Source organism: Corvus kubaryi, unplaced genomic scaffold (genome assembly GCF_017639235.1).
Source record: "Corvus kubaryi isolate FWS band 111438036 unplaced genomic scaffold, C.kubaryi_AGA036_p1.0 split3-73, whole genome shotgun sequence".
NCBI classification, from domain to species: Eukaryota; Metazoa; Chordata; class Aves; order Passeriformes; family Corvidae; genus Corvus; species Corvus kubaryi.
Genome location: NW_024582091.1, coordinates 41087669 through 41109454, shown reverse-complemented (window position 1 = coordinate 41109454; position 21786 = coordinate 41087669). Strand labels below are relative to the sequence as shown.

Genomic DNA, 21786 nt, shown 5'->3' with positions numbered 1-21786 from the left:
ATTTTTCAAGAAAGCAACCTACAGCAATTAAATTTTTAAGTGAAGAGTTGCCCTTCTATATAGTGTTTACTGTATTAATGATATGCCTCAGTTTAAAATGTGAAAAAAACACATTTGAAGCAGCATGCAAAATGAACAAAAGGCCAACAGCTGAACACCTTCTACAGAACATCTTCTGTGGCAATTAACTTGGACAGGACTCCAAGCCTGGACCACTGAACTCCCACAGCACAAGTACTCTGTAATATTCTTCAAGCAGTGCCGTTTTCTGATTCCTCACAAAACTCTGCCAGGAAAGCACACACGTCTCTGAAATAACATATTCTTCACAAATATACAATTATAACTAAAACAACATTTGGTGGGAAAATGCAATTAGTTTTACCAACAACCACTCAATCAGGAAACGAAGTCAACTGATACACTTGGCAGTCTCCTGCATTATTCCCAAGTCAGGTTTTAGTTATTTCCTGAAAGATATGTTGACTGCTGAAGCTAAAATCTCATTCAGAGCTTTAGAAGTCTGAGAGTTTCTGCTGGGGTTTTGTGGTTTGTGTTTTTTTCCTAACTGAAAATGGTATTACTTAGAAACAAGAACAGCACTCTGAACCAGTGAAAATGCAATACAAAGCAGTTTAGAAGCAATGTCCTTGCTGTTTTGAATTTCATAATATAAAATCAAGAAGCCCCTGGGTTAAGCTATACACTAATGGAAGTTAGTCCCTCAACTGCTGCCCTCTCCTTCTAGGTCTTGCAGGCAGAGAGCAGTAACTCAGCGTGGTCAGGAAATACGTGGAATGGCTGAGGTCAAGTGTAACTGACTCAACATGGAGTCAGGCTGAGTAATAAACTCTTACCAAACAAGGCACTGAAGAAAAATGACTATTCTCTTAAAAAGCAAGGAAAGCAGGGAAGGATTAATTCCTTTTCAGCTTGCCAACAATCCCTCAACATCTGAACACTGACAAGAAACGGGCTCCTGGACAAAGAACAAAGAGCTCAAGCTGAATCCATGCAGCATGAAACATTGATGGGAAAGGTTTTGGAGAATAAAGAGATATTGCTCCCGCTTTCCATTGGCGTACTATCTCCTTTCCTTTTGTCAAATGAAAGGAAAGACTACGTGATATCACTTTCCAAAAATATCACCTTTCCTCTGCCATTTACTGTGAAACTTGGCCTTGCTTTCCCAGACAAAACCTAGTCCAGAAATCCACAAATATCCTCCTCCAGATTCAATCACTCTAATCCTTGTTTCCTGCACCAAGGTTTCAGACTATTTACAGGCTTGAAGACATCTGACCCAAGTTCAAGACCCCATTTGGCTCCTGGTCTTCTTACCAGCTTCCAAAAAAATGATGGATTAAGTACCAGTGATGATAAAGTTCAAATCAACCATGCTGGCAGCTACATTTCTTTTGAACTGAAAAGACCACACAGCTCTGGATGAACCAAAGGGATGCTGAGGCCAAAGTATTCTCAGCCAAGTGGCTTTGGCAGTGGAATAATGGACTCTTCTGAAAAATGCTGTAAAACCCTCACAGTTTGGAGTGGTTTTCTTCTATAAGAATTACACCTCCACTCACATACCCTCTCCAGACCAGTTCAAAATCCAAACAAACAAATTAAAGCAATTTTCCTACCCTACATATGACTTCTCCTTAGAGAGCACCTTCCTGCAGAAGGTTCAATTTTTTCCCTACACTGCCTAAAATGCAGCATAAACACATGCTGCTTCCTTGCAGAGGTGCACTGCAAAACCTCATTCCTACTATTTGCCCCAAAGCTGAAGCATAGCAGAGAGCTTTTCAAAACCACAAGCTCAAGTAAACACTCCCTGTTTCAAAGAACTAAAGACTTCAGGTACAAGTGCCAGCAAGGTGAGAGAGAGAGGCAAATGGCTTCTTTCTTCCTGACACCTCCCACACAGAGACTGGTCTTGTTTCTATTTGTGCTCATCTTTACTTTGCTGACTCAAACACTGATGCTTCAAAAATGTAAAACAGCACTGGGTATAAAAATGCTAAGTGGACACATTAACTGAATAGCACAAGTTTTCATCTCTCCTTCCATCTCTGGCTAGTCACTGCCATCGACATCCTTCTTTCCTGAGGGAGGCAAAGACATGGTAGAATGTGCAGCATTTAAACTTCAGATTCCAGTCAACTAAAATAGCAATATTGTGACCTGAGTGTCATAGGGAAAGTTACAAGGTACACTGTAGAAGCTGATCTGTACATCCTAGTACACTGTGCTTCCAAAGGGATGTAGAAATCCATCCAGGCATTTGCTTTTTGCAGTTACAAACATCCAACACCCTGTCTACAAGGACGAGCAAAACATTAAAACAGTTGTATTACTCCTTTCAGAGTCATTAAGAGAAAAATTTCTGTGCAATACTCATCTGAAACAGCCTTGACACAAAACACTGCAGGAGCTACTGAGAAAACGAGCCATGATGCCATCAGCCCATAAACAACCCCCATGTTACAGCTCTCATGACTAGAACAAATGGCACCATCTCGTTAGCTCTCTCAGTGCCTTGCCTCTACAGGCTGGATGGAGAGCATCCAGGGAAAGATTAGGCAAGGCACAGATGAAGCGAGTGGGAAGAAGAAAGCACATTGAAGTATCACCTTATTGCTCTGTTCCTCCAATTACCCGCTCAGTAACTGTGCAGTACAGCCTAGGTTTTCTGGCAGGAAAAATTTGTCTGGAATAAACCCACAGAGAGATGCCATAGCTCCTGAAGCTATGAGCCCCAGAGGCTCCAAGGAGAACATCCTTGTTGTCTACCCCCACCAGAACTCAAGGCAAAGCCTATATGAGCACAAAAATCTGCAGCGTAGCTGCTCATTGCTAGTGAAAAAAGGAAAGCGCAACCAAGAAATGACACAGTGCACCAAGCTAAGTCTTCTCCTTCCTTCTTTTTGGAAGCTGTATTCTCAGCAGAATGATGCATAAAAACCTACTTGAGAAAAAAAGGCAAAGGAAAAACAATGCCAATACAACTATACACTGATATCAGAAAAAAAGGGGAGGGGAAAAAAGAGAACTCTATTATTTAGGAAATAGCAGCATAATGTAGCTTGAAAACAACGTAATAAAAAGAGATGGGAGAAAGAAAGGCAAAATAGCACTTAAAATACACATCACTTTTCCCACAAAATCTGTCACTATTATGTACCATCATAAAAACCAAGTCCCCAAGCAAAGAGCAAAAACAAAGTGTTACTGGCTTCCAGCATGTATAAATATATAAACCAAGAATACAAAGTCTCTGCAAAAATATTTAAAGTTTAAGTTTATATAACCCCCCCATATTTTGTTTACAAAAGGCTGAAATAGGATAGTAAATATTTACAGACTCCTTAGCACAAGGAAGCAGAAATCATTAATTTTCATAGCAAGTTTGCCACAAAGGTTTGAAATGCTTCTAAAAACAGTCCAAAATATTAAACAGTTAAGCTGCAATGGGTCTTATCTGTTTGTTTTATATAACAAATGGATTTGTCTTGAAAGACAACTGAAGTCTCCTTCCCCTGTCCTCTTTTTGCATTTTAATGCTGCTGCTCAATTACGCAGCATGCAACGTTAAAATGCTTATATGGGATTTAACCATTGTCTGCAGTCCTTGTGCCTTGAATAAACTACCTAGTTCATTAATGACAAGTCTTCAATGCTATGAAAAGCCTCCAGCCATTTTTCCCAGTAATCTGAGTAATTCATCCATCAATGAAAATAAGGCTTTCAGATCTTCTTCAACTACTGTATCTTACAGTGCAATTCTGAGTGGCCCTAGTCATTGTAACTATCATTTGATAGTATCTACATCCAGAATTGCTGGGAGAAAACAATTAATTTTTGTATGTTAAGGCACAAAAAATGTAGTTATTCCCCAGCATCTTTAAGGCTCCTTTATGTGAACCTGTAAAATCCTTAATAGGAACAAAAATTATTCTAATAAAGACCAAAATAATTGCTTACATTTTCAAATTTTACAAATTTCATTTTGTCCTTCCTTCTTTTCATTCATAATAATTAAGGTCAATAGCTACTTTCCCCATACTGCCCCAGTTGCCCCTTTGTAGCTCCCTTTCATCATTCTATCAACTCATTAGAAGGCCATCTTCAAGATTTTTTTCCACACACCCAGATGTCTGAGAATAATTAAACTTGATCAGGGTGACTACTATAATAGCAAGGAATGCCTGAATCAGACATGTGCTACAGCACCTGAATAAAACCAAAAACAAGAGGGTGAGTGGAAGCACAAACGTCTCGTTTCAGAGCCACAGGCAAACGCAGATGTAGGTGAGAAGATGAGAGCAGGGCCCAAACAGATGCAACACTTTCAAACACTTAAAAATTCTTTGGTTTTAAGCTGTGTTCTGGAAGCTAGGTAAGGCTACTATCCTTACTTTCAGCTTAGGAGCTGTTCAGAACACCGTTTCCCTGAAAAGGTAGTAGCAACTGCAAATTATAGTTCACAGATGAAAATGAGGGGACCAAAAGCAGACTGTACTGAAGGGGATTTATCAGGTAAAACTCCTTCCAAGGACTAAAGCCATACCAAAACCAAGAACTCTGAGAGAGAAGCTCATAAAACACCTGATGCCACCGTAACCACTTGACAGCACTTCTTGTTAATGAGCTCCTGCCTCCTGTGAGAGCTGTGGCTACACAGAGCAGCTGCTGGGCACAGCACGGTGCTGACCCTATTCAGGGACATGCACAGCACCACGTGCTGTGCTAGCACACGGATCCCACCCAACCACGCTGCTGGGCCCAGGGACAACAAGCATCCCCTTCTTCACGTGGAGCTCCCTTCTGGGTCCCGGGCTCCATCCTGATGCACTGCAGGCAGGGAGAAGGAGCTGAAGCCTGCCCCTGCCTCCTGCTTGTCATAGAAAAAAGATGCTGAAGCGTCTCTGTGGTTGCCATGGGAATAGGGATGGCAAGTGCTGGGAGCAGGAGTGAGTAACAGCTTAGAAACTGCCTCCCTGCACAGCTACTGCAAGCTACAACAGACTTCTAAAAAAACAATGTACAGAGCTCCTGCACCCTGCGTTGTTTGAGACAACGCAGTTCATTTGCTACTGGTGTCACTGTTTTCTTCCAAGACCCTTCAATGCACAGGGTATCTGTTCCTAACATGGTGCTGCTTTTCTGTTTCACCAGGAGCATAATTTTGTCTGATTAGGCACAGAACAGGCTGAACCTTGGGGCCCGTGTTTACACATTTTTAGTACTCGTGCATGTTGCATCACAATGGGACTACGTACAAGCAGTTAATGTTGTACCCTGCAGGATGCAAATCAAATTAGTCTACCTGCTTATATACTTATTTTCAAAGCAAACAGAAGGAAGCATGCTGGCAAAGTTCACATATTCCCGTAGTCTGTCACATCCTAGCCAAACAGAATTCTGTCCAGTCCCTGAATTTCCACAAATAAAAGCTTACAACAGGAAAAGGGGAGGGGGGAAAACAGAAATGGGCACTTACAGCTGTCAGAAAAGTCTAATAATTTGTACTAGCAGAGATGCAGGGAACAAATATAGGTTACTGGCACCTCTTGGGATATCCAGGAATTAAAATATATTAATTCATTTTCTTTGAGGGTTTCCTCTATTGGAGAGTGATTCCCCTTTTCACACACAGAAACAGCACCAGAAACAACCCCAGGGAAGTTCAAGGAGTTACACTATATTGCTATAAACAAAGGATAATCAGAGCCTCTGCAGTTCTCTTCCAGTTCTCTGACACTGTGTCTTTCTCCATCATGAAGACAGATCATCTCTTTAATGGGTAAAATCTGGGAGAAAGAGAGGGAAAGGGTGGCCTAAGGGCAGCAGAAGTTGATAGAAAAAAGTCACTGCGAGCTCAGCAAACACACAGCAAGAGAGATGAAGCACTGGAAAGATGTTTTATGACTTGCAGGCTTAGGAAGAATCTTCAATTACTTACTGACATTGCTTCTGTAATTATAAATAAACCCTTTGGCTAGACAAAAGTCAAGTTTTTCTCACTTAGAAAGTCCTCAATCTGCCTGGTATGTACAGTCCCTCTTTGAAAACAAGCATGGGACAACACCACAGAACTATCTCAAGACAGGATACAGCATTCTCTAATATTTCAAATTTCCTTTTCATTTCAAATATATTTTTCATCCCTACATGATCTTAAGTGAGCCTGCTCACCAGAAAAATACTCCACACGACTCCTACAGCCTCTTGTAGTCCCGAAAAAAAATTTTAAAACTGTGCATGGAAAGTCTCACTCCTGTGTAATCCCATCCATCCCAGTTTAACACAAGCATGGCACTCTGCCTGAGACACAGACAACCCAGTCTTATAAAATCTTCCATTTGTATATCCCCAAGAGCCCAATGGGGCTCTGTCTTGGCCAGACGTGTGCTCTGGTTATAGGGTACAGGAGAAGGAAATGCCTAAATGAGCAGGCCTACAGACACACAGTGAAGTGAGAAAACTGACTTCTAGTCCTATACCATAAACATGCAGAATCACATTCCAAAGGCCTGTGTATTGAATCAGCTGAAGCCTGTAGCTCAAAGTCCAGACTCAAGATCTGGGTGTGAACTATAGTAGAAATCTGCCAGTGACCTTCATGAGAAGTTCATCTGAGACAGATGATGCTGAGAAAAAGCACTGCAGTCAACCATATGACTCAAAATAAGTTTGTCCCCAACAGACAAGGAGCGCTCGAAAAACCTGAAAAGCAACTGAGCCACAAGAAGAATGATAACACTCTCTTCCTAAAAGAAAATGCAGAACCATTTTGGCTAGTATTAATAAAATCTGCCTATAACTTAATCAAGACAGCATATACACCAAATCAGTTAAAATATACAATTATATGCTCAATTTCAGCAGGACTGTATTCCACGCTGGCCACCTCTCTAGCTCTCACCCCATCGCTATGCATTAGCCACTACCTCCAAGGTGCTTTACTTCAAGCACAGTAAGGACTCAAACCCAGAGACCCCACACACAAAGAAGACAATGGCTGCCAATATTGCAGCTCCAACCTTTTCTTGTCTCCAACAAAAAGGTGGTGGTAGGAAATTACCCTACTCTTGCAGAGCTGCCACAGAGCCATAGCAAGGAGTGACAGAGGTGACAGGCTACTGGTGCTGAAGAGACAGACAGGAAAAAAGATGGAGGAGACAGAAGAAACCAGGAGGATGCATGCAGAAAGGAGTGAAGGAGAAAGTTACGAGAAGTGAAGAGTGAGGTGAACAGACAGACTGTATTGAGCAAATTTCTATCAGGACAATAGAATATTTATACTGAACAATACAATCCCTTTGTAAATGTAACTTTTAAAGATAATTGAGTTAAAGGTCATGGGATCATGGAGTGTAATATTTTCCAGGCATACTTTCAGTAGCAACCTTCATGGTGCCAGAGGGGTAACAAAAAGAACAGTAGAAAAATATAAATTTAAATGTCAACATTTATCTTTCGTCACTGTACTGACAAGTAGAGTACCTTAAGCAATAGGGAATGTGCTGAAGCTACTCTAGAACTAGAATAGTATCCTGCTCTCATTTGCACATACCCCAATCAGGAGAAAAATTAGGTAAGGCAATAAGCAAGTAAGGGTATCCATTTCCATAAACACTAATTTATGTGTAACATATGCAATGTCCTTCCCCTCACTCTGTTTGCTATTTTTAGTTTGAACTGAGCATAGTCCCTTGCCAAGCACCTCTATGATTCATGTTTCCTTGTGCCTCCAGAGGCAAATACATCTGGATATATTTTAGAAGATCGCTTCTTTCCACCAGCTCCGGAGAATAGTACAAAGATCCATCATCACTTAACATGCAAACCCCTGCAACCACATAGTTAGGGAGAACTGTGCAGAGCAACATCAAGCTCATGGCTGGATTGGGTCTCTATTTCAGTGAGTTTATCAGCAGCAGGGTCTGGAAGTCAAGTAAATCATTTTCACATAGCTGGAATTGGCCATTATGTTCGAAAGCATTTATCTGGACACCGAACAAGCGTTTGTTTCCTGGAATAACCACTTATGGAGCATCTAGATTAGAAAGTACAAACATATTGGCTAAATTGAATTAAAGGCAGTCAGCCACTCCAAATTAAACACTCAAGTGAAGATATTTCCAAATACAGCAGCAACAACTGAGCATCACACAAATGGGGTAGCCTCATGTTTAAAACATAGGACTGAGAGCTATTAGATCTTAGCTTCCCCTCCTACTTCTGCTGTTTGTCTCTTCCTCTTGATCTCAAGTAAATTATTTATTGTCAAGATTTACATTTCCCTAGATTCAAAAAGAGGCAGTTAGACTCCCTGGCTTTAAAAAGCAGTGTTGCAATAATTAATTCATTATTCTTTGCAGAGCACTCTAGAATTATTAGATGCTGCTGCAGAAATGTATATTATTAGTGCTATTATATTTCACTAGCAATTCCCAAAATAACTCTACCTTGGATGAATTTACAGTATTCTAAATTCAGTGGTACCTTGACTCTTGAACCAGCATCTTTCCATGGTGTTGTAAAATGAAGGAAGGAAAACAATCCAGCTGTGATCATAACAGAGTTTTGCTTTGCACTACTCTACTCCCATCATTTCCTCCAGCACTGAATTATACACACATACACAACCATGCATGTGCAAGGAAAGACCAATCCAGTCAGCTCAGCAGTGAAAGGCAAGGGACCGGTGTGAATTCTGTAAATGAAACCAGTGGCCCAGGCCCAGTCATGCTGTGATGGTGGTGTGTCCAGTACCCTGTAATTCTTTAGAAAAATGGTAAAGAAGATTTTTTAATGGAATTTCTCAAAGCTCAGCAACATTTGGGCTCAATGGTTGGAAAAAAGGCCTTCTTTCAAATGATCTTGTTTGCATAAGGTTGAGACATCTCTCCAACACTCAATTAGATCCATTAGCTTATGTAAATGCAAAACATAACCATATCTGCTGCTGGAATTGCTTTTGCTGCAAGTGCAGACTAGACAAATCTACACAGAAATTATCAGTCAGATGTTTAATAGTCCAGGCTACATCTCTGCTCAAATGCATTTATAAGATAGCTGTAATAACAAATTAAGGGTACAATTAACAGATTCCTGTCTCAAACAACTAACTTTGAGCAAGACTGTGTGTGAATCAGGGTGAAAAGTGACAATGGGTAACTTGGTACACTATCATATTTGCTTAATAAGGACAACAGGATGAATTAAATTTTCATTATCAGTGGGAGCAGCAGTTTTGATGGAAACTGATCTTACCACGTGACCATTTTACTTGACAACTTTTTAAGAGGTGTATTCTATGGCTTACCAATGCGACCCAGCTGACACCCCTAATTGCCCCATCTTCATTACCTGTTGGTCATCTGGAGTCCATATGCCACAGGTGATCTGACTCTCCAAGTTTATTTCTGAAGACCAGTGTCTTTGTCCGCTGACTGAACCGACCAGCACAAATCCATCTCTATAGGAGATAAGTGCCTGAGTCCCATCATGGCTCCATGTAAAGTCGCTTACCTTAACATATCAAAGACAAGAAAATAGATATATGGGCCATGCAGGACTTTTTTACTGTTTTAATAAACAGCAGCAGTGCACAGAATGAGACAGGCCAACTATTAGCCCATTCTTGCATATTCCTTTCAATAAAGAAATGTTTCATTTCCTCCTGTGCTTTTTGAAAGGTATAAAGTACCATTCATTGTCCTCTTCATTTGGCCTCTCAGGACCTGATCACTCTTGACTGCAGAGAAAACATGCATACCAACCTGTGCCCCACGATCGTTGACAAGCTCCACTGACCATCTGCCTTCGTATTGTATCCAAACAAATATTCCTCCATCTGCATCGCAGGTTGCTAATTTCTGGAAAGGTTCGTTCCATCTCACCAGCACAACCTTAGAAGATTACAAACAAAAACAGCATTACCAAACCTGCATGTTGTGCTAACAGCTATTTAACAAGAACCAGTTAAACAATACCACCAAACAAATATCACTGCATTTAAACCCTAAAGATGCACAAAATAGCAATTTTCAGCCCAGCATTAGGCATCTCTCAAGAACAGCTGGAATCGTTTTGTCACGGTTGTCAGGAAACACGCAGTCTCTCACCATCAGGCATTTTTGGAAGGCATTGCACACTTTCAATAAAATCATAGGGAACACTGGAGTGCAGGACTCCATTACAGAAGCCACAAACAGGAAGCTCTGCACAGATTATTCAACACTCCCTCAAATGATTCCCCCACTGTAATCTCAGAGACTGTCAGACTCTTCATCAAATCATCACCTCTTGCTGACTTCAAATAAAGTAGCATGCTCTGCACACAATTTAAATACTCAGATTGAATACTCATATTCAAAATAACCCCTGAGAAGAAATTTCATAGGAAAGTTGCTTTGCTACTGAGTGCAAAAGGAATACAAAGCAGCTTCAGGCTCTTCTTTCCACATTAGAGCTATCTGGGCTTTTCTAGAGAATCTAATCAAGTCTAAACCTACCAAATTGCTCTTTCATTTTTAATTAATACCACTTTAACAAATACAGTATCTCTTGAGACCTCAGTATAAAACTGAAAAAAGCATGTCATCCTAGTGCCTGAAGCAAAAATTGGCAGCAAAACCATTTACCTTCTGTTAGTGACTTTTTCTTAAAAAACTTTTTTCCCAAATTAGTTTTATTTCAAGAACATGCAGATATATATGGGACCCTTGCATTCACACACAAGTAAATTGCCCCCCAGCTATTTTACTGAGACACAGAGTATGCAAACAAAGTAAACATATATTAAATACTCAATTAGTAGAGTGTTATTTCAACTACTTAATACACACCCAGCTCTAATGATGCTTTTTCATAAAACTAAATAGATAATTAATCATCTGAAAGAGACAGGCAAAATTTTCCTGAAATACATTTTGCTGTTTACAGAGATGGACTGATCCTCCTAAAGATTCCAGTCCTAAGATGAGCTCTAAGTAGACAGACCCTTCCTGCTTCACAAGGAAATCAGCAGTCATTTTCAGAACTAGGATATAAATATGCATACCTAAAACCTAAACTTGACAGCCGAGGGATGATCTTATACTTATTTAGTGAGTGCTACACTTATGCAGAGTGTCAAGGTCAGAACTTAAGAACACGTCTATCGGTGGACCTCACCAACCCGAAGCATCAACCCTTGAACCACTAAACAACCACAGGAAAACCATTTATTCATTCATATGTAAAAATTATGGGGAGAAGCAAGTATGACAAATCACCTCTCTGTTGTTACACAGCTTAGAAGAATCCCATTTGAGATTTTGCAGAAAACCACTTGCTTTTACTTAACTATAACCTTGCAGCTGCACTCTTAAGTCACCAGTCCTGCTTCCAGTTGGGCAAATTATACCATGCCCCTAGATGGATTATATCACACAGAACTTTTAAAAAAATTCTTATGTTGGAAGAGCAGTAAATAAAATATTCAATTATAGCAATGCAAGCAGATGCACTTTGTTGGAGGTTTCACTTTGTCCCTTCCACCTAAACAATAATAGCACAGATTTGTCAAAATTTTTTTTCATTTTGGTAAAAATCCAATGCACAGAGCCATAATTTCATCCACCCTGAGGCAAAATGCAATGATGACATAACTGTAGTTGTCAGCAGTGACTAACAACATTATGAAAGAAGTGAAGAAAAACTCAAGGATAACACTGAAAAGTCTTCATCTTTAAAAGCTGGGAGCTGTTAAGGCTAATGATGACTATTAATGAGTAGAAGGTACATATCACCACTAAAAAACAGATCTTTGAACACTTAGACACTGCTCACATTTCTCAGATCATACCAAATCAATTCTGCATCATACCAGAATGAATTGCTAGAAAAAATTTAGGAAGAAAAAGAGAACTAGTTGTTCAAATAACATGAATGCTTTAGCTAACACCATTAAGAGTGCTACTACCTGTCTTAAAATTTCCCTGTTTACTCTGTCAAAGATTTGAGATAAACATACAATTTTATAGATTAGACATACAAATTGACTTTGTAATACGAATTATGGGCAAAGTGACAACAGTTACTTTGTTGTGTTTTGTTTCTTTTCTATTTTAAACAGGAATCTTGTTAAAAGTTGAAAATTTTAATTCAAATTATGTACAACCTATCTTTTGTTTAGATTTGATAAAACATCCAAGGGTACATTTGAATGTAAACAAGATTAACTAGAGCCTCCATCCATCTCAATTAGATACAAATTAGTAACTTCCAAAATAAACTTATTGCTTGTTAATCAGAAATGAAAGTGAGACAATGATTTTTATATGCCTTCTGATAATAGCCTCATATGGAAGCAGATTTGTAATTTGAAAATTCAACTCATTTAAACACAGAGCAATTGTTGTTATTTTATGAGGTCATTTTAAAGATGCTGCCATAATTTACATTTCACATCTGACTACAGGACCTGAGTCCACAACTGCTTTCAGTAATTCCAATTCAATTTTAGACACTTAAGATGCTGAAGAAGAGATAAAGAAAGGAAAGATTGCCCTAAGTATTACGATGACTTTTGGCTTTTATGTTGGCTCAAATGTAAAGCATATGAAAACATGGCCCATTGACAGCACACTTAAATAACGCATAAGGGGAATTTTACTGCTAACCCATAAATGCAAAGATATCATTACTTTTACTAACAGCTTCAACTCACAGAGGACCCATTTTTACTTCTGCCTTTATGGTTCTCTGCTTTCTACCTAGCATATTCACACAAGTACTGAAGGTCTGAACTGTTTTATCTTGTATTCAAAAGAGCGAGAATGTTGGTGCACGAAAATAAGTTGTCTGTGGGTCATCTGTGGTCCACACAGCCTCTCTGTATTGGCTAATTATTTTTGCTCATTGGCTGGTTGATTGGTTGGTTGGTTGTGGGTTTTTTTAATTCTATAAAAAATACAAATTTTGGTCGTTCTGCATCACAGGTGTTAATCAGCTTCTAAACCACTATCTTACACGGGATGTGATCTCCCATGAATAAAACTTCAAGGAATTCCTGGCCTGAGATGTACATTGTGTTAAGTACAATGTAAAGGCCAACATATTTCCCCTAAACAAGATGCTTTCCACAAAGTTCAGTGAGATATTGAGTCAATCTTACGCTTTCTTTGAGCTCCTTTTTATAAAAGGAACAGTGGCAAAAAAATTTGTCTCAAAAGTGCAGCATTCAGAACCTTCAATATCTCTGGCCTAATTGCCAAATTGATTTTTAGGAATTTAATTAATCCTAAAGGTGCTAGAAACTCTACCCAAGAACTCATTGCATACTTTACTGCTGCTAACAATGTTATTATCTATTAAGATTTTAGACAAGAAATTTTGAGTAACTGCAATTTTGGAGTAGCAAATGTGTGATTTAAAGTAAATGTGATCTTTTCCCAACAGAAACCAGGTCTGGTAATCTAAATTTATTACACTCTATTGACACTTTTATTAATTGTTTCTTATTTTCTAACACAACACAAGACCACTAAAATCCAAAGCATTCTGAGAGCTTTTGTTATTCTTATTTTCATCACAGTTTTTGAAGGAGATGACTGAAAATACGACACCAATCAGTTTTGCAAGAGCAGAAGTCCTTAATCTAGAACACCATACAACAGTCATTACTGAAATCTTATTTCTGTACATACAGTACCTAATTGCTAGAGAAGCAAAGGACAAACATCTACAAAAAAATAAAAGGGGTAAGTAACTAGGGCAATTAGTTCCTAGAGCTCCTTACCAAATTTAGATAGATTTTATTATGGGTATACTGTAGTGAGTCACAGTGACTCATCTTTTTTAAATCTCTGATCCTCCATCCATTTTACTGGGGAAAGGCATATGCTCTAAAGATAGACGTCTTCTCCAGCATCCATTTTCACATATGCTATGGAGATGTGCTTGCAGATGGACCGTCACAGCAATAGAGAGCAGAGAATGCTCCATGCCACTGTTTGATTACAGCACAATTTGCTACACCTGAAGAGCCACATTCCTGTATCTGGCACGAGCATTTCTGCATTTACAGTGAAGTTGACATCTTTGCAGGGTGCACAGGATGTGATGCATTATAACTCCATTGAGCATATGGAATAGCTGGCCTTTCCCTCCCCAGATAAATCATAGTACATTTCTAATGCTATTGAAAGTGCTGAAATAGCTCCACCTTCCAAGCAGTGACAGCAAAAGACCTAACTGTTCCCAGGACAGAATAACAAAAGAGATTAGGCTATTGCCTACAGTAGCAGAGTACAGGACTCAGTCTAGCCAAAGGCTTTTTTCAACCCTATGCTTTTAGGAAAGTACTCAACTTTTTAAAGGAACATACAAAGGTTAAAAGAAAGCATTGGCAAAAGGGACTGGACAATCTACTGAGAAGCACTGAGCATCACCTATTTGCTCTATCAAGTAGTCCTATTATGCAGCTCCCTGATAAATACATTGATCTTTACTCATGGTTACAAGTACAAATATGTGCATACAGTAGGTGCAACACACTGGTACACATTACAGTTTATTAATTACAGGCCACAGAGCTGAAGAAATGTGTAAGTATATCTATCAAAGAAAAAAGATGGGTGTGCAGTGGGGAACAGAAATGAAACACTGAAGTACAAAAACCAGAGAAAACAATGACCACCTCTCCATGCTACTGTATTTCAGTGCCTCTCCCTCCATAGTACAGAGAAATACAGATACACATATATACATGTACGTGTATGTACATTACAAACATATAACATGGGTATGCACACGAATACACATCCCTATCAAATCCTTGCCAACCTGTGCCAACTCTGTACATTCATTAGTTAACTAATTGACGTAGTTCACTGACGTGGATTTTTGCAACTAAAATATAATTTAAGAGTTAGAACAGGCACCCAGAATAAGCAGCAGAATTGTAGGTAATGAGCTATTGCTTCTCATATACTTTACTTATAACCAATATTTAGTTCTAAATGGCTCTGCATATGTTTAGTTCAATGATATTTAACTCTTTTAAATATTAGTATTTTTTAAAATAAAGGTTATCTAAGTTTTCTCTCTCCTAATTTCTCATGCTGCAGATTGCTTGCAATTGTTCTTACTTTCACCTTCACTTTTGAACTTTATTTCTTGCCATTACAATGATGTCAGGATAATTCTCTCCATTCAAACAAATTCAATCACACAAAGAGCATCATGTAAGTATTTTTCCTACTAATAATACAAGACAAAAAAGCAGCACATGCGGTAGACAGCAAGTTGGCATCACCCATCTTTCCTACCCTCCTTGTCTTCTATTGCATTGGCTAATGATACACTCCCTATCTCTCCCACACCTGCAGAGCTCTGATTTTTTGTTTCCAGTGACACTACGCCCAGATGAAGTGCTTCGTTTGCATGTGGAGCTGTCACTTTCCTAGGTATGATACCCATCAAGGAATTATTATTACTAAGAAGAAACTACTACTATTAATAACAAACATCATGCTGCAGCTAAAGAATGGCAAATCTTTAATAGCATTTACATTTCTTGAGAAAAACTGCCATTCACAATAGGGGCTGCAGGTTACAGAGGGGGTAAATGAATGACAAATGAGTTCTGGGAGACAGAAACACCATCCAAATTCTTCATGTTTCTCTAGTCTAAAAAATTAAAAGTGAGCTCTCCTCCTAGAAGGGCTGGAGCAGCTTCCAGATATCTGAGGGACAGATGTCATATAATATCCCCATCCCTGCCTCAGGACAAGCTGTGGTCAGTGGTGCTGTGCACCGAGGGCACGGCAGCTGCTCACAGCCCCCGGGGGTTCGGCTGCTGCCACTGGCACAGCTTTCCACTGCCACTCGTACATCCTTTATCCCAGGATCGTACATTTTCATTGAAAGAAGTGTATTATTCTGCAGCTGCTGTCATCTTGCTTTTTCTGCTCTTTGAAAAGGAGTGTCGACTTTTTTTTTTTTCCTTTAAGCTTATAGTGTGATTTCACGGTATAACACTGTCAATAAGCTAAGCATGTCACCTGGGGACCCAGCCTTGTGCTAATTGAAACAGAGGTAAGCCTGCACCAGCAATAAAGTGCTGACCTTAACAGAGATGAAAGGTCCAGGTCCAACTCTGTACCTTCTTCTGACTGCAGACTTCTCTGTCGCTTTCATGGGAAACCCAACTCCTAATCCATAACTCAAACCTCGGGTGAGGCTCTGAAGTTAAGGACAATGTAGGGATACATTAGAAGCTCTGTGCCGTTTTGTTGGATACACTTGCTCTAATTTTTTCCCCCTTTCTCCTTGGTGTTTGTTTTCATAATGCTCAGGGCACACATCAGGCTGACAAAGACTCAGACCACCTGTGCAGCTGCAGAAAGAGAAAAGGCAGGCAGGAGCAGTACAGCTCACCAGCAATAACCCTCTGAGTATGTACAGGGGAGGTATCCATTCTCCCAGTGCTCACTTTGTGTGCGAGTGGCTGGTACCCTCTGCAAGTAACACTGTTGCTCACCCACTGGGAAGAATGTTGATGCTCTCCAGCAAGTTTTGTTTATTTGCTTTGCAGTTGAATGACAAACATGCCTATTTTTAAAAGGTATCTTGAGGCTGGCAGCCAACCCACCATATATACCGATTTTTGAAAGGTATCATGCGGTTGGCATCCAATCCCCAACGGATGCCAGTCTAAAAGCTTGAGGAAATGATTTTGGCAAATAGACAATGGCAAAAGAAGTTCTTTTGAGAGCTACTTTGAGGAAGGAATGCCTTTAGTGTAAGATGTTGTCTTAAAAATACCTAGACTGTCAACATCTCACTGAATACATTTAGGGACCTTGATAGTAAACTGCCAAGATGAGAACTCAGAAAGGCTCTTAATCTTTACAAATCTCCTTACTTTCCCTAAGTGATACACTTCATTTTAAGAAATACACCCTCAAAGTCTATTAGTCCCAAGGATTTGCCACATAACCATTTTATTTGTTCACAGAACACAAAATGTGTTATTGCCTACTTTAGAGGAAAACACCCCCAAGACTCCTCACAGGTACCAGACAAGAAGTATAATGCTCCTATGAATAAAGTGGCTTGCAGTTCTAAAGGAATTACTCTTTTCACTTTGGACTCACCACATTTAATTGTGGCTTCAAAGAACCACAGTTGTGGGGGACAAAAAAAAAAACAAAAAAACCACACCACATCAACAGAAATTAGCTGTATCCAAAGTATCCCATCCATATGTTTGGGCAGCAGAAGATTTTACAGGTCAGAACAGAAAGTTGCAGGTGAGAGAGGAATAAGAGGTGATATGAGTCTAACATGGATGGGAAGATGTTGGTATCTAGCTACTGGTTCTCATCTGAATAAGTTTGTTAACTACTCCTTCAAGGGCTATTAAAGAAAATAGTTGGTTATAATCTGAAGGAAAATAATTAAGGCATGAAAAAATTAAGACTTAATCACCCATATGCACAAGATAGCTGCACACTATTATGTTCTTGGAAGGGAAATTTGTGGAGGTCTACTCATCTCCCATCTTGCACACAACAGTGTGACAGTGAGGTCTATGGTGTGTTTTTGACTCCTTTCCCTTCACAAGGATTCTCAAGTCCCAAAAGCTCTTTCACAGAAAAGACAGCTGTTTCCACAGAAAAATAATTTTAAAGTTATGCCACACTCACTTCATCGAGGGAAATTCCTTTATAGCATGCACATTACCACCACTGTCTCTTGTCAGTGGTCATCCTGTACTTAGGCTGTAAGACACTTCTGTTTAATTGCCCATACATACACCCTATAAATGCAGGGGCAAGTCCAACTGAAATAAAAATAAATCAAAACTGAATGTTGGTCGCCTTCCTTTGTAAGAAAAAAGATTTCACTTTGTTGTAGTTTCCATACAGATAAAACACTGTAATAAAGAAAGGAGAGACAACTATTCTAGCTAAAGATGAACAACCATTTTGCTATAAGATCAAAATACCAATAACAGTATAGTTCCCCCTCTTTCTAGCAAATCACTGATGAGCACCATTAGGAAAGGCTCCTTCCTGTTAAAAATAAGACACATGCAATAACTGTGCTGAGCTGGAAGTTCCTTGGGTTTGAGCATCTATGGTGGAGTATTTTCCCACAAGAAAAAAAAGCAGTAGATTTAAAATCTCTGGTATTTAGTCTACATTAAACTAAAAGTACATGAGCTTAATGCTCATTTCACTAACATCTGACAAAACTAATACATGGGGACCATTTCAAAAACCTCCACGTTTACATTCACTTTTGGACTGTGTATGAGAAGCTCATTGTAGATGAACCTCATGCTTTAAGAACAAAAATAACACTCTTTGACATCCATCAATGCATCATCAGTGCTGTACGAATTCAGAGACCATGTACATCTTCATTAGAAGTTTTGAGGGGGGAAAAGTCCAACAAAACACCCCAAATGTAAAACAGATTTAAAATACCTTGTGTCATTTTTCACCTGAGAGAAAAATATTGGATGCAGAGATACAGAAACCCTGTAACAGAATCTGTGGCTTTTCTTGTCTCTCTTCCTCTTTAAAATATCCAAAATTAAGGAACACGAAGAGATTACATTAAAAAACCCCAACACCACCCCCTAAATAAAACCCAACAAAACTAAAGAAAAAAACCCACCACCAACAAAACAACAGAACAAAGCAGAGGAGACAATAAACACTACTGAAAACCATTCCAACTCAGAATAACTAGCTCTACTTTGCTTTCTAACAGCAGCTAATTAGGAATTCCTATACTATCTTTCCACCTTGTAAATGGTATCTTGTTCAGGAATGTATTGCTGGAAAAAGCCAGTGAAGTGACTGACAGACACACTCTCCCTTATACTCAATCTTCCCAATTTGGTGGCTAAAAATTCCTGATCAAGTGTTCATACAATAGCGAAATATAATTGTATAACTTTACATGCATATATTAATCACAAAAAAAATACTCAAGGAAAAAAACCCCTACTAGGATATTTAAAAAGAAAACTCTTAAAAACGTAATATAAATTCTGTTATGTAAAACTGTGCTAGTTAACAAGAGGAAGGAGGTAACACAAGTTCTTCACTTTCTGGAGTCTATTCTGAGAAGTGCCAGAAAAATAATGGTGTCTCACGACCACACACAGAGGCTCTGCCCATATCAAATATACTAAGTCTGTCTATCTCAAATATACCAAGGTGACAGATCATTTTTTGCTCATCAGATATTCAAACTCATACAGCACAGCAATTAAGTAACATTATTCCAGGGTTCTGACCATCATCATTAGCATTCATGGTGGAGAGTTTATTATCAGAAGCTGACCAGTGACTTTCTTCATGATTTTACAGGTTAGACTATAATTTAGCTTGAACCTGCTTAGCTGAAATCACTGTGAAAGGTCCACCAAACAAGTCTTAGATAGAACCTGACTGCAGCACAAAATCTGTGCAAGCCCTCTCTAAGGAGATGAACTTCACCCTTTAAGAGATACAGTAAAAACTTCATTTTTGCCAGCAATGTAAACAGAAAAGACCTTAAAATTCACAAGGAAAGTGTCAGAGAGTGTTGTCCAAGCATGATTATTTCTCTAAGAGATACAATACTTCAACCCTAATTATTTTTTTCAAACATGAGGAACTAAAAATAATCCGAGCTTCAGTAGAAGCACAGATCAGATCTTCAAATCTGTTATGATCTCCCAGGTGATAATAGCTGTGCACTAATGTAATTAAGCTGAGTTATAAGGCAGATTGGAGACAGATGGTACAGCTGGGCACTTCACTGCTGAAGTGGGACTACTTTGCTATCTGAAATACCCAACTATTGTCATCCCAATCATCAAGTCCAACCATATGACCCTCTGTGTGAGTTACACACCGTTGTAGAACATTTCTGTCCACCAGAGGAATACTGGTGACCTTAAATTAGTCACAGATACTGAGAAAAGAAAGCATTTATATAATTTTTACTGGACTGCCTGGACTGTCTTTGTTTGACTCACAGAGACTGTGCATCCCTAATCCTTTTGTGAGATTGAGGAAATTTCACCACATTATTTTGCAAAGGTAGGACACCTGCTTTAACTTCCAGCACAAGGCCACCACCTGAACCCCCATCTGCTGGCTGCCCCAGTGGGGTCACTCATACAATGTTCAGCTAGTGGCATCCAGGACAGCTATTGAAGGCACTGTGTACTTGCTGAGATGGACGTAGAAAACAAAGCAGAAAACTAAATAATGTCTACTTCCAGGAAGGACAATGCAAGGGAAGAAGCAGTCAGTAAAACAGGGATTGCAGATAGGGCAGAACAGCCACTGAGCACCTGCACCTTTCAGGACAGAAAAGTACAGAAAGGAGAACTAAATTAACAATACAATAACTAAAAATCCCCAATATTTTACATGCAAGACATTCAGCTTAGCATATTAGAATAAATAAGACAACAGATACCTACCAAGAACTATTTTGTTAATATAGATACACACATATTACCCCCATGGAGGTTCTGATTCAGGGTTGAGACACACTGGCCCACTTAATTTGCAGTATTATGATACAAACTTCTGACAATGTGAATACCAGATAAAGAAATGCCATACGCTAAGAAATGCCAAATAGCAGATTTTGAAAATGCCATCCTTGCTTTGGCTGGCCTGCAATTCTGCACAGAGTGTTTTCAGAGCAAACCTCTGTAAGAAGTCTTATCTACATTTGCTATTTCTCCATTAAATAAAAACTGTATCATGATGCAGCTGGCCAAGTGACCCATAATTTCACTTGTCTGACTTCCCAGAGAACACAAGGGAGCTATCAATACAGGGCTGAATTAGTTACTCCGACAGAAGGATAGTAACAGGCAAAGTGGACAACCCCAGAAAGCACAAATCACTGTTATTGTTTTTTACCACTGTGGCACACAGAAGTCTCAACTAAAACTGACCCCCATGTTGTTGGAACTGCACATCTTATGATCAAATACAGCCTTTGGAGTTTTTAGGCTTGAAGACAAAGCAAAAACCCAGCTAGGCAAGCTCTGCAGGGAAGGTTTGCTCTACATAACTGTAAAATGACTGTATTACCCTCAAGAGGGGCAAACTATAGGTTAGGAATGTAATCCCTGGGCACCCCTAGGGATATAAGGGTCACCATGAGACTATCAGATTGCTAGCAGTAAGGGTGATGGGTAACACACATCTAACTAAGGACAATACTAGACCTTATCTAATGCAAATATTAACAAATGTATTGATTGCCAGTGGTTCAGAAAGCAGGAACTGAGGTAAAACTGACTTGCTTCTCAAAGACCAAAGAGAAACAATATTCAACCTTTAACAACCCTACCAGCATGTGAACCACAGACTAGAGATGGAAGTTGTCTGATCTGTATCCAAGAGCATGAGCCAGCTAGCTTATATGCACTGCATCACTAGAAAGTAATTTTTCTAGTCTAGTTTATCCTTTGCTTCACCCAAAAAAAGAGAGGAAAAGCAGTAAGTAGAAACATTTCTGTTCTTTTTTTCCCCCTCAGTAAAATCCTTAAGAAAATTTTATCAGGCAAAATGAGCAGATGTTTTCTATCCCAAGTCACTTGCTTGCCAACCAGCATATGGAATATTTAATGTTTAAAATACATTGTTATGGTCATAATTAGTGGCACAGGGTCTAGTTGGAGGCTTGTCACTAGCAGTTTCCCCCAAGGTTCAATACTGGGCCCAGTGTTGTTTAACTTATTCATGAGTGACT

General features: G+C 39.2%; 1 protein-coding gene across 1 annotated transcript in view; it reads right to left on the bottom strand.

The window, feature by feature from the left end:
- TULP4 (TUB like protein 4) overlaps positions 1 to 21786 on the bottom strand; it is a 156809-nt gene that overhangs the window by 48381 nt on the left and 86642 nt on the right. Inside the window, exons 3-4 of the mRNA XM_042016663.1 lie at positions 9795 to 9923; positions 9382 to 9543 (exon numbers count right to left, since the gene is read on the bottom strand). Coding sequence (XP_041872597.1) covers positions 9382 to 9543; positions 9795 to 9923 — 291 coding nt within the window. The remainder of the gene's footprint in view (positions 1 to 9381; positions 9544 to 9794; positions 9924 to 21786) is intronic.